General features: G+C 34.1%; 1 protein-coding gene across 4 annotated transcripts in view; it reads right to left on the reverse strand.

The window, feature by feature from the left end:
• The window catches only part of LOC150092484 (uncharacterized), a 356538-nt gene that overhangs the window by 196348 nt on the left and 138933 nt on the right, over positions 1-21257 (reverse strand). For all 4 annotated transcript variants that reach the window (XM_090414744.1, XM_090414743.1, XM_090414746.1 and 1 more), the window contains exon 5: positions 11372-11397. In XM_090414744.1, the coding sequence (XP_090270870.1) occupies positions 11372-11397 (26 nt within the window). The remainder of the gene's footprint in view (positions 1-11371; positions 11398-21257) is intronic.

Below are 21257 nucleotides of genomic sequence, written 5' to 3' on the forward strand. Positions count from 1 at the left end.
AAGTTCGCATCCTTGAACAAGTGAAAGGAATGGTGCCCATGAAATCGACTGTGATTATGAAAAAACGTAGTGGGCTCATAATTGAGATGGAAAGGCTTCTTGTTCTTTAGCTGGAAGACCAGCATCAATGCCGTATCCCAATTAGCCTCATGTTAATTCAAGAAAAGGTGAAAAGATTGTTTGAGACATTGAAAAGTGAAAGGGGGGAAAATGAGTGCAGGCGAAGAGTTTAATGCTAGTAAAGGTTGGTTTATGCGGTTTAAGGCTCGGGGCAATTTACATAACCTTAAGGTGCAAGGTGAAGTTACTAGTGGTGATGATAAAGCAGCTGGTGAGTTTCCTGAGGGGGTTGGCTGAGATAATAAGGGAGGAGGGCTACAGTGCTCAACAAGTGTTTAATGTGGATGAGACAGGCCTATTTTGGAAATGTATGCCTAATCGTACCTATATCGCCAACGAGGAGAAGGCAGCACCAGGCCATAAAGCTGTTAAGGAGAGACTGATTTTGCTTCTTGGGGCTAAGCTACTGGCGACTTAAAACTGAAGCCCTTGTTGGTCTATCAGGCTGAAAATCCAAGGGCACTAAAGGGCATTTGGAAGGGTCAACTGCCTGTCATCTGGAGGTCCAATAAGAAGGCATGGGTGACACTTCAAATCTTCGAGGACTGGTTTATCAACCATTTTGTGCCAGAAGTTCAGAGGTACCGTACAGCCAAGGGTACCCTAATGTTAAGGTGGTTTACCTTCCACCAAATACCACAGTCCTTCTGTAGCCTATGGACCAGGGTGTTATTGCTTCCTTTAGGGCCTACTACCTCCGCATGACATTTGCTATGGCTTTCAGGGCAACTGAAAAAGACAGGAATTTAACCCTCAAAGACTTTTGGAAATCGTATAGCATTTATAATGCCATACAAAACATCGAGCATGCTTTGGATGTGTGTGTGAAATGGTGTGTGAAAAAAACTGTGTCTCCAGTTTGTGAATGATTTCCATGGCTATGAGGAGACAGTTGAGGCTGTCACAGAGAAGGTTCTTGCCCTGGGGAAGCAGATGAATTTGGAAGTGGAGGCCGAAGTGGAGACCTCATTCAGTTAGAGAAGTAGCTGATTGAGGAGGAGGAAACGGTTCCAAACCCTGAACCCAGGAGATTCACCACCAAGGGCTTAGCAGAAGGTTTTGCCCTCATTGAGGATGGGCTGGCCAAGTTTGAGGCTGAGGATCCCAACACTGCTAGGTACACAAAGGTCTTCCAAGGGGTTATGGATTGCCTGCAATGTTATAGGGAGATATACGAGGAGAAGAAGATGTATCATTCCAGACTAGCCTGGAATGTTTTTTCACGAAGGAAGAGAGGCCTGCAGCAGGTGCTGGTACCTCAACTGTCTCTTCAGTTCCTCTTCCAGCCTCTCCATCTTCTTCAGTTGCACCTGCAGTATCTCCTGCACCTTCTGCAGCCTGTCCTGACTCTCCAGCCTCCTCCTTCCATTAAGTCAGTCTCTCCCTCCTTGCAATGCCCCTTCCAGTATGCAAGCCAACCACAGGATAAAAGGTAAAGAATTGTTTTCATTTTTGTTTTTTGTTAATCACCTGTACAGAATGTACAATTTCATTTGTCATTTTGGGGATTGTTCTCATTTTTATGTTTGTTTTTTTATTATTTCATTTTTGTCATTTTTCTGTACAATATAGTAATTATGTTCTCCCTTTCATTTTCCTATGGCCTAGTTCTGTTTCTTGATATATACGTATGACTTTAGGGTGTTTTAGGTTAGGTAAGTAACTTAGACTATAGTAATTCTGACTTGCATCAAAAATCGACTTACGTCGGTCCGAAGGAACGGATCTCCGATGTAACTCGAGGACCCCCTGTATACTGTTTAAAACTAACTGCTGAAAAAATTTGGAATGCAAATATCAGACAAAACAAAAATCATGGCTTTTAAAGGACCATCCTCCAATGAGAAGTAAAATCATGACTGAAAATAAAATTAAAACAAATTAACTGCTTTAAATACATCACTTCCTAAAGATAACAGGGATAATCAGTTTCAAACCTAACCAATTTCAAATGCATATGAGAATAAGAGTTCATAAAGTTTTGGCAAGACCTCTCTAATATGGAAGTGAATTATGGACCAAACCAGCTCTGTGAACATGCAGCTACAGTCATAGAATACATCGGGAGGCACAGGGCTAGTCACCTTTCGGGATGGGCACGACTTATAAGGGCTTAAGATAGCTCTGTAACAGGCCAGTAGGTCTAACACATAGAAGGGAGAAGAAGACAAACTGCAGGAAAAAAAAAAAGGAATAGCAGCTAGAGAAATGAAATTCTATGATAAATAGCAGGCTATATACTGTCTGAGGCAAAAAGAAGTATATAAATACATAAAGATTGAAAATACTCATTATTTTCAATCAAAAAAAAAAAAAGGAATAGCATCTAGAGAAATGAAATTCTATGATAGATAGCAGGCTATATACTGTCTGAGGCAAAAATAAGTATATAAATACATAAAGATTGAAAATACTCATTATTGGATAAAATATACATACTTAAAGCAGTAGATTGAACATACTGAAAAAGAGTGGACACTTCAAAATTACCAAAAAAAAAAAAAAAAAAACTTTCGACACCATCCAGTTGGAGGATGTAGAAGTCACGGGTGACCAAGGAAAAGACAGAATGAGGACCGAAACAGACCACTGGGCCTAAATCTCTGAAAGGATGATGATAAAATTAGCAGTTAGATATGAAGGCAATACAGGGAAACTATGTTCTGTAAAATCAGACGTAAGACAGAAGAACACATTCTCTGTTCTTGTTCATCACATCTATGGATTAAATTATGGAGGCAACAGACCATTTCACATTAAATCACTGTGCATGAAAATCAACAATAAAGAGGGCAAAAACTAGAAAAACGGCCAGATAAGGAAGGCATCAACTACTTTCTCAATGGAGAACCTGTAAAACAAGTAAAATACTTCAACCTATGCAGGCATGATTTATTGTGAAGATGACAAATTAAAGACGGAAATAAACAAAATAAGCAAAGCAGATATGGAATCATATGAATAAATGTATATGGAATAAAAGAGAATTTAGTCAAAACATTAAATTAGCAATATACAACACAATGTGCAAACTAATTTTTAATTATAGTTCTGACAGTTGATTCTGCATTAAAACATTTGATCAAAGATTATAGAACACAGGTATGAGATTTCAGAGAAAACTATGAGAGTGAACAGATGGTGTCAATGGCAGAACTATATGCAAAACGAACATAATATGAAGGAACATGATATTGTTAGCATCCAAGGATATGTCTAAGGTGGTATTAGTCACTTAAACAGAATAGGAAAGGAATTATCAAATACTTGACATGATACTATTTTTCAACAAAGAAATTAATCTGATAGGTATTATTTCTGGAAAAATTCCCATGTTACTTCTCTAAGTAAATATTATTTTTATGGCTATTTAGCCTATTTTTGTTTAGGAGTACCCCTTTTTATAATGTCATTGGCTTTTTACTCAATTTTTAGGGCATTAGTGATGTTTTAAAGACAGATATATGAAGAACATATAGGAAGAATAATTCGGACATACCTTTGTACGATGTTGCTGGTTGTCTCCTTCTTCAGCAGCTTCTGGTGTATGGCAATATACATTTATCTGCTGTTGAAGTATGATTGAAAGGAAGGGAGGTTAGAAATGTGGGGATAGAGAGAGATGTGGGAGAATTATCAGTCAAGTAAGAGGTATGTGAATTTAAAAAAAAAAAACTTTTTTTTAAAGGGTGGGCAGAGAATTCTTTGGGAGAGAGGTGAAAGATAGAAATTTTTGGGGAAGGAGAAGAATATGATGTCAGGATTCCAATATTGTCAGATCTCATACTTTCATCTTTTAAGGGCACTTTAACTACATCAACCCACCTGGATCCTAGTATTTCTTTGGGTCTTTTTCTTGCTGTCTTGGCATCAAAACACCTGTTTTGCTAACCTTTCATTTTCCAGTTTGTTTAAGCAATCATGCAGTTGTAGTTTAGCTCTGCTCACACATTCTTATTGATAAAACTTTCAAGTACCTTTGTAATACTTCATTTTTAATATGATGCTGAACTTGATACCATCTATTCATGCCCTAATTTTTCTTTTATCATCTTTTTTTTCTTCCTCAGCCATTTTCAATTTACTAATGAATGAAGGTCTCCTCCATGATCTTCCAATTTTCCCAGTCTTCTGCTTCCATGATCCATCTCTTTCCAGCCAGTTTTATTATTTCATCTTCCCATCTTGTTTTTGGGTGTCCTTGTGGTTGGTTGCCATTGTTACTTTTCTAGTCCATCTATTGTCTGTTCCTCGAGCCAGATCCAAGACTTTTGTCTGTGATCTGATCCATTCCTTCCTCTTTTTATCCATTAATGTTATTCCTAGGATGATTCTCTCCATTCTTCTTTCCATCACCAGTATTTGTTTTTCCATTTGTTTAGTTAGTGCCCAGGTTTCTGAGCCTTAGGTGAATACTGGTAATATGCATTGGTTGAATACTTTGCATTTTCAGGCAGATGGGTAAGTTATTTTTGAAGATGTAGTCCAAATAAATACCAGGTTAACTGTATTCTACATTTAAAGTTCTTTGTAAAATTCTTCCAGTATTTTCATAATTCCTTTTGGATTTCTTGTCACTGTACCATTCTTTTCTTTTACTGCTACTAAGTGTTTATTTCCAATCATTAGGCTTCTTAGAAGCATGTTTTTGCTCTTTAATCCATTTCAATGTCAAAAAGTTGCCCCAAGTACACATAAGAGGAGACTATTTCTATTGGCTCATCATCAAGTTTTATTGTTTTTGCTCTTAAGTATCTATTGAACAGAATTTTTGTTTTTTCTCTATTTATTTTAAGACCTATCTTCTTGCTTTCTATGTTCAGTATATTTATCATTTCATGTAAGTTTTGTGCTGATTCTGAAATTAATACAATATCATCTGTATATCATCTTAAATTGATTAATTTTTCACTTTTTATTGTCACTCATGCTACTGGAATTTCAGTTAATTTTTTGAATCATCTCCTGAAATGCTGCTGTAAAACTTTTATGGATATAGAATCTCCTTGTCATATCCTCTTTTATACAGAGATCTTGTTGCTTTCTATCTGTTGTCTTTTTCATCATATTTATTATTTCATGTGAAAGTTTTTTCCTTTATTCTTTGCTGATGTATTCTTAAAATTATTTGCAGATGTTGCTATGATATCTGTTACTACTTGATTTAGTTTATCAACATCCTCTCCAAAAATATTTATTTTATCTATTTTTTTTATCTATTGTTTTTGTTTTTCAATTATTGTTTTAGGATAAATTTTTTTTTGGTTGTATTTACTAATTTCTTTCTTTTTGATGGGCAGCATAACCTGGGTTCGATGGCATTGATGGTAGTAGTGTTGTAATTGAAGAATTAAGTAGCAGTGGAGAGGATGAGATGCATTTAGCGAGTAGAGTAGTGTGCCCTCCCACGATGAGTCTTTGGACTCCCTGGAGGTGTCATGTAATAATAATAACTTTAGCTCTTACTAGTCTATGATCACTTCCTGTTTCAGCACTTGGCTAGAGGGACCAGAACAAGGGGTCATCCCTAGAAGTTGAATAAAGGTGTGTTTAGTAGGGGTGTGAGGACCAGATATTTTGCTTGGAGAGTTGTGAATGAGTGGAATCGGTTGCCAAGAGTCAGTTGTGAGTGCTCTGTCTGTTAATTGGTTTAAGGAGAGGTATGATAGATTGGGTCTCCTGCAATGAGTCTTCAGACTGCATGGAAGTGCTTGTATAATAATAATAGTAATAATATATTTCCTGTTGCAGAGGATATAGTCTATTTCATTTTTGACTCCTCTGTTTGGACTTCTCTATGTCCATTTCTTTTTCAGGCATTTTTTTAAAAAATGTGTTCATGATGTAGAGTTTGTTGGCTTCTGTAAATTCTATTAAGGTATTTCCATTTTCATTTCTCTCCCCTAACTCACGAGTTACAATAATTTCAATTTGGGGAAAGTTTTTTTCCTATTTTTGCATTAAAGTCTTCCATTATGATCAAAAAAAAAAAATTATTATTCACTGTTTTTTTTGCATATCCTCATAAAACTCTTCTTTCTCCTCCTCTGATAAGATTATGTTGGGGCATAAATCTGTTACTATTTTTAGCTTGTACCTATTGTTGATTTTCAATGTGAGTTCAGCAAATTCTGTATGATACATATTTTATTTCTTCTATATTTTTTTTCAGGATTTTTTGATGATAAATCTTACTCCTCGTATTTTTGTATTTGTTCATAATGGTAAAGGTAGCGACCACTTTTATGTTGTATAAATTATTCCTTTTTTCCTCATCCTTCTTTTTTTCACTTAATCCTATTATATCCCATTTTATTCTCTTTAGCTCTTCTTCAAGAATGACTGGCTCTTCTTCTGTTCTTAATGTTCTACAATTAAATGTTTCCAACTGTAATCTTCTCTGTTTGGATTTCTTACTTTTTAAGTTTGATTCTTTTGGGTTGTCCTTTTCTGTTGTTTTTCCAGCATTATCATCTAACAAGGTCCTCCTTTTCAGGGTTAAGACATTGTCTTCATTTATCTGGAATGCTTCATCACTATGACCAAGTGATGAAGTGTTGTTCACTATGAACAACAGTCAATGGAGTGGAAACACAAAGGTTCTCCAAGGCCAAAGAAGTTCCAAACCCAAAAGTCAGCAGGGAAGGTTCTTGCCATTGTCTTTTGAGATATGACTGGTATAATCTTACCAAGTACCTCAAAAAAATAAAAAGGTGAAACAGTAGTTTATTCAACGACTCTGAAGGAATTGAAGGAGGTACTGTAGGAAAAATGCTGTAGGAAACTGAGCAGAGGCGTGTTGCTTTTGCAGGGCAATGCACCTGCTTACATTCAGGGGTGCGCCAGTAGTGTCCAGCACCTGTGTGCAAAACTTTAGTTGGCGCCCTTATCCCTCCCCTCCAATAAAAAAATCACTTAAAAAAAACATGAAATCCAACAGACAATACAAAACTTGGGCTTTCAATGTTTGTCTCATCCACCCTATTTGCTAGACCTGGCCCCATCTGACCATTTCCTATTCCCAAATTTAAAGAAACACTTGAAAGGAACAAAATTTACCACAGATGATGAAGTCATATCTGCAGCTGATTTGTGCAACAAGGAAAAGACTTTTCCTAAGAGGATTGCAAATGATGCAGCAGCATTGCAACAAGTGTATAACACTTCATGGGGAATATGTAGAATAATGGGTAAGTTACATGGTTCTACCCCGATTCTTTCATGGTGATTATTACACCTTTTCAGCATACCCTCTTTTATGATATTACACTATTAGAGTTCAAAGGAACAACTGTGGTAAGTTGCATAGATTAAAAAAAATTATAAAAAATTAATACTGATCACCTCCCAAAACTTGAATAATGACATACAGTCTGATCAGTTCATGTTAGGATGATTTCTTACCATTTAACATATTTCAAGGAAAAGACGATTGAATTTGAACTTGCTGGAGTGAAGAAGTTTTGTCTGGTTCCAAAAAATTCTATGCCTAGAATAGAAATTTTTGGAACCAGACAAATAGCCTGAGAAGCAAGGCCAGACTTGTTAGATTCCAAAAATGTAATATATAGTCTTGATGCCTTCTTCAAATTCTAATCAAGGCAGAACAGCCAGTCTGTCCAAATTAGGAAAGATGACATGAGCAGGATACTTGATAGACATCTGGTAAGGAAAGAGATGACAAAGTTTCCTTTGTTGATCGTAGGAAGGAAGACAGTTTCGGAGCTGGTTTGAAAGCAGCATATAGATTGAATTTATGAAGAATCCTTGCTATTTATTCCAAGGTTCCTTTAAGGTAGGGCATTAAAATTCTTTTCACATCTGACTGTAGTTTCATAGAAGGATGATGACTATCAATAATTTTTTGAATGGTAGTTTTGTTATATCCATTTCATATCAAATTTCTTTTAATTTTATTCGTTCATCTAACAAAAGGGGATCAGAAAAGCAGATCATATGAACTTTGTGTATAAGACTTGATTATACCCATTTTTTGTGATGAATGATGGTGAGATGAGTGAACGTATCTGATGGTAAAGGTTGGCTTCTGATAAACTGAAATTTCAGCATGACCTATGGGATTAGAAATTATTACAGTATCCAAAAATGGTAGTTGATTATTGGATTCTGTTCAATAATAAACTTGATATGGAAATACAATGCATTTATTTTCTCTAGGAACTGAAGTAATTCTGACTCAGAGCGGGAATATATTGCAAATATATCATCAACAAATCATAACCACACATAAGGCTCAGGGAATATAGTGTGAAAGAGTTATTTTTCTAGATCCTCCATGAAATAATCAGCTAAGGCCAGTGAGATTGGACTGCCCATTACTGTTCCTTCTATTTATTTGAACAACTTATTATGCCACATAAAATAGCCTGCATTGATATAAATTACAAAGATTGACATCTTCTGGGAAATCAGATTATAAAAAATAAAGAGACTCTTGAAATGGTATGTTGGTGAATAGGAGACTGTATCAAAAGAAATGATAATCTCATTATTAGACAAATGTAGAGCTTTCATTTTCTCTTTGAAGTGAAAACTGTTTTTGATATTTCAAATCTCTATGGCGAGAATGTTGGAAATCTGTAAGAAGATATGGTAAGCTACATCTGAATGGAGTGAATCTACATAATGAACTACCGTAAGTTAAATGTTGTCACACTGCTGATATTATTCCTACTTTTGTTAAAATTAAAGCAATCATCCAATCATATTGTGCATGGAAGATTTACCAAAAAGCAAGCAAGGTGTTATCAGTAAATCAAATATGTGAAATGAAGAAACATTTTTATTTAAATGATGTCCAACTTCTAGAACTTGAAAGTACTCTAAAAGACATTCTCAATCAAGACCATTTTGAGTTAATTTCTCATGTTTTTCTATCCTCAGCTAGATGAGCACATTTCATCCATAAATGATTAATTCATAAGTATGAAATATTAGAAGGATGAAACAGAGTCATGAAGTTAATGTAGCAAATGATCAGAGTCTACGTGTGAAGCAGGACAGCACAAATCAACAGATTGTATGGCAGGAGGAAGATGGATATGAGGTTGAAGATGTGGTTGCAGCAGCGCAAGATGATAGAATGCATAAAGGTGAAAATGAGACAGGTAGGAATAGAAATCAGAGTCAGGATCAGGGAAACATAAGTGATCAGACCAAAGAGAGAGGTGTGGTATAGCAGCTAGAATAGAGAATGTTGGTGCTGGTAGAATGGCCTCAAACACATGGGGATTGTTATGTTTATACACAAATGTAAGGAGTATTCGAAACAAGAGAGCTGAGTTTGTTGCATTGATTGAGACGGTATGCCTGAAGATAACTGGAATAAGTGAAACTTGGTTGTCTGAGTAGGATGTGATGTCTGAAATAGAATTAGAAGGATATATAATCAGCAGGAAAGAAATGTGAAAAGAGGAGGGTGAGTGTTGTTAATGATTGCAGAGGAATTGTATCCACAAAATGTGGAAGTGGATAGTGCATGCACAGATTTTGAATCTGTGTGGTGTGAAGTTGAAATAAACAGGTTAATATACCTGATAGGATGCTGTTATAGGCCAGGGAATGCAGAGAATACTGACTGCGAAATGTTCAGGCAAATTAATTGGGCTTGTAAAAAAGAAGGTGATCCTGAAGGGAAACTTTAATTATGGGAATATAGAAGGAAGGAGAAGATGGGAACAAGGAGAGCGAGTTTGTGAAATTCTGAAAGATAATTATCTTAAGTAGCATGTGCTTGAATCAACTAGAGACTTTAATGTTGAGAGTTTATTTTTTACTTGGTTAGACTATAATAAGTTTAGTTTAATCCTTTATCCAAGTGTGAGCAAACAAAGTTTGCACCTGAAAGTATCTTCAGGACTGGGGTAAGGTAGTACAACACCGGGAAACTCGTTGCAAAGGTGGAGAAAGCTCTCATCACTCCTATCTCAGTATCTCCCATAATGCAAAGCACATCTCCTTGCAGATATGCATAATGTTATGCATTAAGGGAAGGGCCACTACCCATACCGGTTTCGACCTTTATTGAGGTCTCGTCAGTGGGAGCCAGGCCCAGTAGTGGAGACACCAAGGCAGAAGCGATGAGAGGTCATCCCAAACTATAGGAGTTGCCAAAAGGTGTACAACCTTATTATTAAATTACTCCAGATTTAGAGAAAGATGTTGAGAGTTTATTTTTCACTTGGTTAGACTATAATAAGATTAGTTTAATCCTTTATCCAAGTGTGAGCAAACAAAGTTTGCGCCTGAAAGTATCTTCAGAACTGGGGTAAGGTAGTACAATGCCATGCAACTCGTTGCAAGATGGAGAAAACTCTCATCACTCTTATCTCGGTATCTCCCAAAGGTCGAAATCGGTACTGGTGGTGGCCCTTCCCTTAATGCATAACATTATACATATCCGCAAGGAGATGTGCTTTGCATTATGGGAGATACTGAAATAGAGGTGATGAGAGCTTTCTCCACCTTTGCAATGAGTTGCCCGGTGTTGTACTACCTTACTCCATTCCTGAAGATACTTTAAGGCGCAAACTTTGTTTGCTCACACTTGGATAAAGAATTAAACTAAACTTATTATTAGAGACTTTAATGTTGTGGATTTGGTGATAACTTTGCAAGATGTAGTTGTTAATGAAGTGTTGACACTGCCACCAGTTGGTGAGAATGATCATGAGGTATTTGTTTGGGAAGTGATGAAACAAGAAAAGATTACTGCTAAAAATGGATACATGTGGAAGTATAAAGTAGGTGATTATAGGAAGCTCTGTAGTCAGTTAGCATCAGTAAGTTGGGTAGATGATCTGAGCAGAAAAGATGTTGACGATGTGGAAATTCAATCCAGTATCTGACAAAAGCAATGTATGACTACTCTATTTACTCGCTTAACCAAGGGTTAAGCGAGTAAATACCAGAGATATGCAGAGATATACAGGATAGGAATGCTCTTCACAACCTTGCTCATGCCTCCTTTTTTTCACTATAACCATAACCAATTTATCCTCCTTATGCCTTCTCTCTTTCAAGATAGCAGTGTTGATTCAAACGTCCCACAATAGACTTATGGAAATGCAACCTAAAACGTATCCCTTTTAAATTCCATACATTCACAAAATGAACTTTTCTCCCAACATAGCTATTCATCAAATTCAGTATTTTAACAAGAGGAGTTTTGCTTTAACAGATATAAAATTAAGAAATAAACAACAAAATGAAATAAATAAAATTTACTTACATTCACAGTATCTTGATAAAGTTCTTCTGTAAAAAGAATACAATGAAATATTAATTTTTTTAATAGTTGAGTGAATTAGCTTTTAAAATAAAATTGCATTAAAGTTCAATGAATACAATCAATGTTAAATACTTCTATTGATTCATTATCATCAAATTCCATACAAGTGCTCTTATCAAAAGATGTACTACTTGATAAGTTTACATCATTACTAACTTCCTATAGGCAATTTTTCTCAAAATTAGTCTGTTATTTATCAGGACTTCAACACTGTCCTCTTATATTTTGGTCTTGTAAGGCACTTCCAACAGCATCACTTGCCAGTGCAGGCAACATACCTGTTTTGTTAGCCTTTTTTTCTCCTATTCAGTTTAAGTGACTATACCACTTAAACAATTTCAATTATATCTACTCCCACATTCTTAAATGCTAATAACGTTATGTTATTTGCTAACAATTTCATTTTTCATATGATACTGCCATTGATAACATGTTCTAGTCTTTGATCAACTGTTTTATTTCTAACCCAACTCTAGATCCATAAATTAAAATTGGTTTGAACACTGCATTTGGACTAATTTTTTATTCCTACACTTCCTTAGAGCAATTATGCAAGTTAAATGTTTTTTAAAGTGGCTTAGCTTGTATAAGGGACTTAACATTTGCCTCCTTTCTAACAATGTTCTTCTGAAGCAATTCATTACAAGCTAGATCTTTAATTTGATCAGATTTTATTTTTCTTTATTGTCTACCCTAAGTTTTTCCTACCAGCTTTTTGCTTCAACACCTATTTTGTTAACATTTCATCTCTCACTGTTTAAAGTACTATACAATTTTTGTTAGTTCTGCTTATCTGCAAACATTAATATTTTTAGTATGGTTCTCCTGTTGATGCTATCTATACATCATAATTCTTTTATTTGATTGTTTCAAGATTAAAAAAAAGTCCTCAAATTTACAGTAGCATGTAAATTTGATAATCTTATTTGTTATTTGGGAAAATCATATTTCTAAAATCTCTCAGGGGAGGGGGGGAACCTGTAACCTGTAACCCCTAGAGAGTGCGTCCCCTGGGTGACGGATAGGGGAGCCCACCCATGTATGTATGTATGTGAGTGTGTGTGTGTGTGTGTATGGTGGGGTGGTCCGAATATACTGAATAAGGACTCGTAGACCAACAGGGTAATAAGGGGCAATCATCTTGATTGTAAGGAAAGTGGCACTCCTATGGACTCCTAGCTGGATCTATCCTCTTCTTCGTCTACTTTGAGGATGATTCACTCACTTTAATCTTTCCTATAAGGCCTTATCAGCTAACTCTTCTTATTTTATGACCCTTATGCTATGAGAGTACTCTAGGGCCATGGGGTCTTTCCATTTCTGGCCTTACAACTATGTCCCCTCCATAAACCTTTACTATAATTCTACTCTATTCTACTATAGTCTTCTCTTTCCCCTTCAATATACCCTATTCTTCCTATGGGTTTAAATTTGGAAGAGGGCTAGTTCAGAAGCCTTAAGGTAGCAGCCCTACCGCTGAACTATTCCATCGTCAGGCTAGTCACCTGACATGGAGAACATAATTCTACTTTTAAGCTGACAGAAAAAGGTAATCGGAATGAATCTATGGAAAACAACCCTAGAATGAAAAAGGTAAAATGAAAATGGAAACGATAAAATATAATACATATAGCAAATTGGAATGTAAGTGGATAACATATAAAGAAATAGAATTAGACCAAATATTAAAGAAAAGAAATTTTAAAATAGTAGTAATCACTGAAACAAAAAAGAAATTAAAAGGAACCATGAGAACTGAAAATTTTAATGTGATATACAGTGGAGTTGACAGAGACCAAACAGCACAAGCAGGAGTCATGATTTGGATTCATAACTCCCTTTCAAAACAGTTAAAACATTATAAATTATGGAATGAAAGAATAATAGAAGCTAGAATAAAAATAGATAGATGTTATTTAACAATAATTAGTTTATATGCCCCAGAAGGAGGAAGAGAACAGGATAATATTGAATTTTATAATCAGCTACAAAATATATATAATAAAATAAATAAAAATGATTATGTACTCTAAACAGGAATGGTAAAAAATTGATTGACTTTGTAGTTTATAATAACCTAAAAATAATGAATTATTTCTATAAACACATACATAAATATACTTGGGCAGCAAAAGGATGGAAATCAATATTAGATTATTCTATCTTAAATGAAAAGACAAAGTTTTCGTAGATGTTAGAGTTCACAGAGGATATGAAATAAGCAGTGTTACACCTGATATCTTAAGAATGTAGAATTCTCAGTTATCATGGTGTAACATGAAGAATAAATAAATTAAAAACCCTGCATAAAAGATAATAGATGAATTAATTAAAAGAAAAATAAATATTCTTGCATCCAATAAAATATATAAAATATAAAGGTGTTTGTTGAACTAACTAACAAAAAAGAAAGAATATATTAATACTGTGATATGATATAAGAGAAAAAATTTAACTAAATAAGACAGAAAAGGATTAGTCATAAGAGATGGCATGTGAGAGGCTAGAGATTAAAATATTAAGTAAGTTCCTAGAGAAATTTTGGAAAGGGGATTAAGTTAGAGGCTAGCAAAAGAAAAACAACAGACTATTGCTCAGGGCTGATTCCCGGATTGAGACATCGTTACGGGCTCGCCGACCAAAGGACGTTTGGCAGAAAAACGCCACCCTAATTGGTCGGTGAAGTAAAATCAAGTAGGGGGCGGAGAAAAGAAGTTAAGGAAGGTACTGTTAGGAGAGCAAGTATAAAAGGGTTGGAACCCCCCCACACACACAAGAAAAGTAGACTTTTAGACCTTTTTGGCTTTTGGTTTTTTGGTTCTATTCCACGAGAGTTCTTCGCGAGCTCCTTTGTATGGGTTTCACGGTGTTTTCTTGAGTGGCGAGATTGGAGTTATATCTCCGTCATCACAACACGGAAACAAAAGTGAGCAGAATTTCGGTTCCGTATTTCCTATGTAAGAAGCGAAGAATGCCATAGTCGAGGAAAAGAAAGCATATTCTTTGTGTTTCAACTTCAGTGACAACCACGAAAAAGGGAAGGCTGTAAAGAAATCGATATCCGCGTTGCACAGCCGTATTTAGACGATTCAAAGTGTGTTCTGAATAACGAAAGGTAAAGACCGCATAGGCATAGTTCAAATTCAAAAGGGAACATAGGAGAAGCAGATTATCGGAGAGGTTATACCAGGATACTTCAAATAGAAAAAGATAGAGGCCCATATGGAAATCTCAGGAAAGAAAGGTACTGTAAATTATGTCTCGTGTTAACTAAGATTCGTCTGTATTAGTTATCATTATTCTAATACTGAACTGTTGAAGTGACCAAGAAAAAAATTATACTAGGACTTTAGTATCTGACAGAATATAATGAAAGTAAGCTTGCTAACATGAATATTATATAAGTAATTACGTGTCCTAAGAATTTTGCATGTCCATTGTAATGTATAGAAAATTTTAGATGTCAGTTATGTGTTAGTGTAGTAAAAGGTTTAGTTAATCTACTTAAGTTTGGATAGTTAAACAGTGTGAATTAATCTTATATGTCCATGTCATATGAAGTTATGTGTTGAATGTGTATGGCGGCATGATCGTGATACCCATTACAGGATCATAGCCTAATTACTTGTGATTAGCTAATGTTAGTTTGTAAATATTTAGTATAGCATTGAATTGAGTAATAACTAAAATTTGAATTGTACCATGTTAAGGAATTTAATCAACCTTTTGTCTAATGATAAAACAGTTGTCTGAAGTTGCTGTCCAATGCACTACTTGAAAAATTACAAACCTAATCACGCGGGAAATTAATGTGTTAAGAAACGAGATAAAGTGTCACGACTGCAACATAGTTACACCTTCTGACATATTTTAGTTCTTTCTCCTTGTTTTTTGCATATAATATCTTAAACTAAATGTCCCAAAAGGCGCAGCATAATACAAATATTAGGATACTAAGGGGAGAAATAACTTAGATATTAGTAAAAATTTTGGTGATATCTCGAGCATAGATAATAGTAGAACATAGATGAGAGGAAATTACTAGTTAGAATAAAAATCATAAAATGGGACACAACAGCAGTGACTACTTCCTGGTTAAAATAAAATTAAGATTACTACCTTAATGGCTATAAGTAACAAGAACAGAAAGAAAATTGAAAAGTTTCTTTCTGTTCTTGTAAAACTAAAACTAGATATTTGCTTATAAAACTAGACTATTAAATGACACATATACAATGGTTATATGAACAAATAATTAACCAATATCTAGATAAAATAAAACAAAATGAAGAAATAGAAATAGAATGGCTTAATATAAAAACGATACTAAATGCAGCAGCAAATGAAAGCTTAGGAAAGACCAAAAAATTCGATAAAAGGAAAAAACTGAAGATATGGGATGATACAATCAAAGAAATAATCAAAATAAAAAAAGATACCTATCATAAATGGTTAAGCAGTAATAGAATATAAAAGAATAAGAGCCACAGCTAAAAGAAATGTCAGAAAAAGACAGAGAATCATGGAACAAATTTTTTTCTAATTTAGAACATGATTTATATAAAATAAGACCCAATGTATATAAGATTTTGAAACACTTAAATCCAGATACTAAAGAAAACATAAAATTAAAAACAACAAATTGAAATTAGAAGAATTTCAACACAGAATTGCAGACAGATAAATATTTAAAAAAGACAACTGGCAAACATTTAATGAAAATGAAAAGAAAATAACTACATAATAATGAAAATAAATAACTAAAAGAAGAATTAGAAATCAGCCTGAAAGAAACAAGTAACGGAAAATAACATACAGAAGATAAGCTAGGTTCAGAACTATATAAATATGCAGGAACAAGATTCAAAGAAAGACACCTATTATTCTTAAATAAAATTTATTCAACTGGTAACCCCCGAATAGAATGGAAAAAAAAGCAATTGTGATTCCTATTTTTAAAAAAGTAGTAGAGATAACCCTAAAAACTATAGATGTATAAGTATACTAAATTCCTGTTACAAAATATATAGCAGAATTTTAAATAGCAACCTAATGAAATATTCTGAAAACTTTATTTTAGAAGTACAGAATGGATTTAGAAAAGGATGATCATGTCCAGACCGAGCCTTCTGACTAAAATTAACCACAAATTGAAACCTAAAATTGCGACAAATTAATAATAGAGAAAAGAAGAAAATACAATTTAGAAACACATATTGCACTTATTGACTTTGAAAAAGCATTTGACAGAGTTAAAAGAAGCATTTTATTTAACATATTAAAAGAAAGACAAATACCAAACAATATCCTAAAAGCTATTCATAGAAAAAATATGTATATATGAAAATAATCAAATACAAATAAGATTAAATCATGAACTATCATATACAAGAGAGATAAACCAAGTGATCTGGCCGGGATGTCCCCTCTTAGCAACTCTTTTTAATATTTACCTAAATGAAATAATAATAAAATGGAATAAAAATTTCCATCCAGGTATTAAACTTTCTCCTACTATGAACTTAAACACTCTCCTTTTTGCCGACAACCAAATAATAATTACAAATTCTGAAGACAATTTACAGAAAGCTATTTTAGATCTAAATGAAATAGCCAAAGATTATGGTATGATAATATCAACAGAAAAAGCAAAAACTATGGCCTTTAAAGGACAAGATCTAGCAAGAACTAAGATAGTAATAGATAACAAGATCTTAGAACAGATGAATTCATTTAACTAACTAGGATGTATGATCACATATGAAAATGAAAAAGATATAAACATAAAAATTGTAAAATATTTAAAAATAACAGGTGTAATTAATTCTATATTTAAACCAAACCTAGTTCAAAAACAAACCAGACTAAAAGTATACAATACATTAGCCCTACCAGTCTCATTGTATGGAAGTAAAAAAAAATATGGACAATAAAACAAAAAAGACAAACAAAGATTAATAACTGCAGAAAAACTGCAGTTATTAAAAACTGTTTATGAGAAAAGCTGCAAAGTATACTCTATTTGATCACAAAAGAAACGAAGAAATTATGAAAGAATTAAACCAAGAATCAGTAACAGAAAAAAATTAAAAAATATAAACATAAATGGATGGAACACGTTTAAAGAATGAAAATAGAAAGATTACCAAAACAAGCCTTAAAGTACAAGCCATTAGGTAAAAGAAAACAGGACATCCTCTTAAACGATGACTTCTAATGGAACAGTCCATTCTAGGCCTAAATCCTTGATATGCATGATGATGATATTTCCAAAATGTTTATAATCTGATTAGTGTAGCTGAACATGTTTGAATATAAAAAGAATGCCTAACCTGCAGTAATCAAAGGCTGCAATTAAATCCATTTTAACTTATGGATCTGAAGTGGAGTCAAAAAAACAAAACCTAAATGTTAACAAGAGATTAAATAGTACAGAGATGCAGAAGCTCTGGAAGAACCACAGGAGTGAATAGTGAGAATCTATTATAATTTCTAATATTGCAAATATTAAAAAGGAAGATAATGGTGGAAAGGAATTTAGCACTGTCAGCAGAGCTAATCTAAGATGGTTTGGTTACGTAAACAGAATGGAAAGAGTTAGCAAAACAGGTTAGTTTAATGGTTTTAATTCTCACAACAAAAGAATAATAAGAAAATAATTTTTTCAAATTAATTCTCCCACATTGCCTAAGCACCCCCATCCCCCCACTACTTTCAACACCACAACAGCAGAAGTATGCACACCACAGAAAGAAGACAAGCAACAGCATCCAAGAAAAGGTACGTGTGAAATTTCTTCTATTATGCTACATACATTTGTCTCTAAAATGAATTCTTCAGTAAAAAGCCAATGACATTAAAACAGGGGCACTCCTAAACAAAAGCAGGCAAAATAGCCATAAAAATAATAAAAGAAAATAATTACTATTTATTTAACTTATTTGCTGATATTTCACTGGTGTCATACCCAGCATCTTCAGAGCATAAAAAACAGTTACATAAAAACATAAAAAAAAGTAAGCAAACAGCAACAATTAGGTAACAGTGAGACCAGTTTAAAAATTAATAATTAATAAAAAATTAATACAATATTAATTAATTAATACAAGTATTAATTTGATCTTAAAATGGCCGTCTCCAGATTTTTGGTAAATTGATACAACCATACTTGAGGTTTGGGGAATTATTATTATTATTATTCATGACACCTCCAAAGAGTCCAAAGACTCATCGCAGGAGGAGGACACCTACTGTACAACTCTCTCTGTTTTTTAAGCTGTTTTTAAAGCTGCAGCTGCTTGATTCAAGTGATTTTATATGAATAGATGAGAGCTGCCAATTTGATATATGGTTTAAACGTGGTGAGGAGCTCATATTTATTAAGAATTCTACATATCTTGTTGGATGTGCCTTGAATGTATGGGATGGTAACAGTTTGCTGTAATCTTGTGTATTAGCTGATGAAAGGGATTTCAGGACTGCATTAGCATTTTTTGAATTTTTGGGGGACTATAGCTATTGGCTAAAATAGTGTGGTCACAGATAGGTGAGTTCAGTGATAAAAGAATTATCATTGAAACAGATAGCTCTGGCTCTGTGAGTTAGTGTTTTTTAGGATACCTAAAATTCATCTTTTCACAGATTTAGGCCCAGTGGCCTGTTCCGATCTCTTTCCATCATTTCTTTGGTCATCCTATATCCTCCAAATGGATGGTATTGGAGTATTTTTTTGGGTAGTCTTGAAATGTCCATTCTTTTGATATGTTCAATCCACTTCTTTCAAGGATTTAAGGAGTGCATTAGTATTTTTTTTTATCTTTTGGGGGATTATGGCTATTGGCTAAAAAAAAGTGTGATGCAGATAGGTTAGTTCAGTGATAAGAGAATTATCACTGAGACATAACTCTGGCTCAGTGGGTTAGCGTTTTTAGGATACCATACTATTGAGCTGGATGATGGTATCATCATCATCATCCGTTCGGGGATTTAGGCCCAGTGGCATGTTCGGGTCTCTTTCCATCTTTCCCTTGGTTATCCTCGACTTCTATATCCTTTAACTGGATGGTATCAGAGTATTTTTTGGGTAGTCTTTTTATTATTATTAATTATTATTTTGTGACACCTCCAAGGAGCCTTAAAGACTAATTGAGGGAGGGCACCTGCTCTACAACTCTCCTTCTTAATCCACCAACTACAATGAAACCACCACTACCATCATCATCTACATCAAATGACATCTACTGCTCACCACCACTAGGTAATTTTTGTCTGTAAATTATATGGATTCTGAAAGCCAATTTGTCTGTATACAGGATGAAAAACCCGAGTGTGTGGGAGAAAAAACTCTGCTACTTCTGTATGAGATCAGCTAACTCATTTTCAATTAAAAAAAAAAAAAACATATAAAGATTCCCCTCGTCACGATGAGAATCAAACTTAGTCCTTTTCATTTGAAGGGTGCAATGTACCATCTTTCTTCCAATTACACTACAAAGATGCTGAACTGCCCATTCTTTTGATATGTTCAATTCATTTCTTTCGGTATTCATATACAGGTATCCCTTGGTTAACGCGATTAATTAATCCCTCGATGTTACCGTGTATATCAAAATGGTGTTAATGAAATATAATAATCAATGGTAAAAATTACGATTTGTCCATGATTGATTAGTATTAATAATTCGTTTTATGTGGTATTCTTTTAGGGAAGATAAAAAATGAATGCAAAGTAAATGTTTAATAAATGCTTGTACCTAAATTAGTTACTGCAATTTTTTTCTATCAAAAGAAGTTATCAAGAATCGTTAGAACAGTTTTAGTATTTTTCTTATCAGCATAAATTCTGTGATAACGAGCAAAATGACTCTCCAGATCTCAGCAAACAAGTATTCTTCGATTAACATCTGGATTCATATCCATTACTTGCTGCTTAAGTGATTCTAAGCTGCGAAATATTCCATCCAGTTTTTCGATTATCTCCTTTGGAACCTCATCTTCACATTCCATTTGTTTGTTGTCTTCAATAGTGCATTGTTGTTCAACTTCAAGAAGATCATTCTCACTGAAATCTTTAGAATTTGAATCCAATAATTCTTTAACATATTCTGCATCAAAACCAAGGTCTTCACAAATTGAACGATTTCTTCAACCACGGTGTTCGCAGGATTTTGAAAACTACCTAAGTCATTACCGCATTCTACAAAAGGTTTTTCCAAACAGCTTTCATACAGCTAGAAGACACTTGCTCCCACGACTCATGAATGTTTTCAATTGCATGTTTAATGTTACATTTTTTCCAACGAGATTTTTTTCCAAAATTCTTGGAGTGTAATCGCATTTTCTCCCATTGTCGTTTCTACTGCCTTTGAGAATGTCTTTTTAAGAAAACAGGCTTTGAAAGTTGCAATGACGCCCATGTCCACAGGTTGTAGCAATGATGTCGTATTTGGTGGGAAAAATAAAACTTTCACATTCTTACACAGATCGATAGACAAGCAGCGACTTCAATTTAAAATCTCCATTTAGCATTCCCTCCAAGTATAACAGTTAAGTGATCTTTTGATACTTTATAGCTAGGCTGCACTGCTTCTTTTTTTGATATAAAAGTTCTAGATGGCATTATTTTCCAACAGAGGTCACGTTCATCTACATGGAAAATTTGGCAGTAATTGTAATCATTTTCTTTGATAATTTTCTGCAGCTCAGCAGGAAATGTAGATGCAGCATCCTCATCAGCATATGCAGCTTCACCTGTTATTTTCACATTCTTTAGTCCAGCCCAAGATTTAAAATTTTAATGCCAGCCTTTGCTAGCAGTGAATTTTGA

This window comes from Typopeltis vanoorti, chromosome 25 (assembly GCF_054136105.1).
Source record: "Typopeltis vanoorti isolate ZY-2024b chromosome 25, IOZ_Tvanoo_1.0, whole genome shotgun sequence".
Taxonomy (NCBI): Eukaryota; Metazoa; Arthropoda; class Arachnida; order Uropygi; family Thelyphonidae; genus Typopeltis; species Typopeltis vanoorti.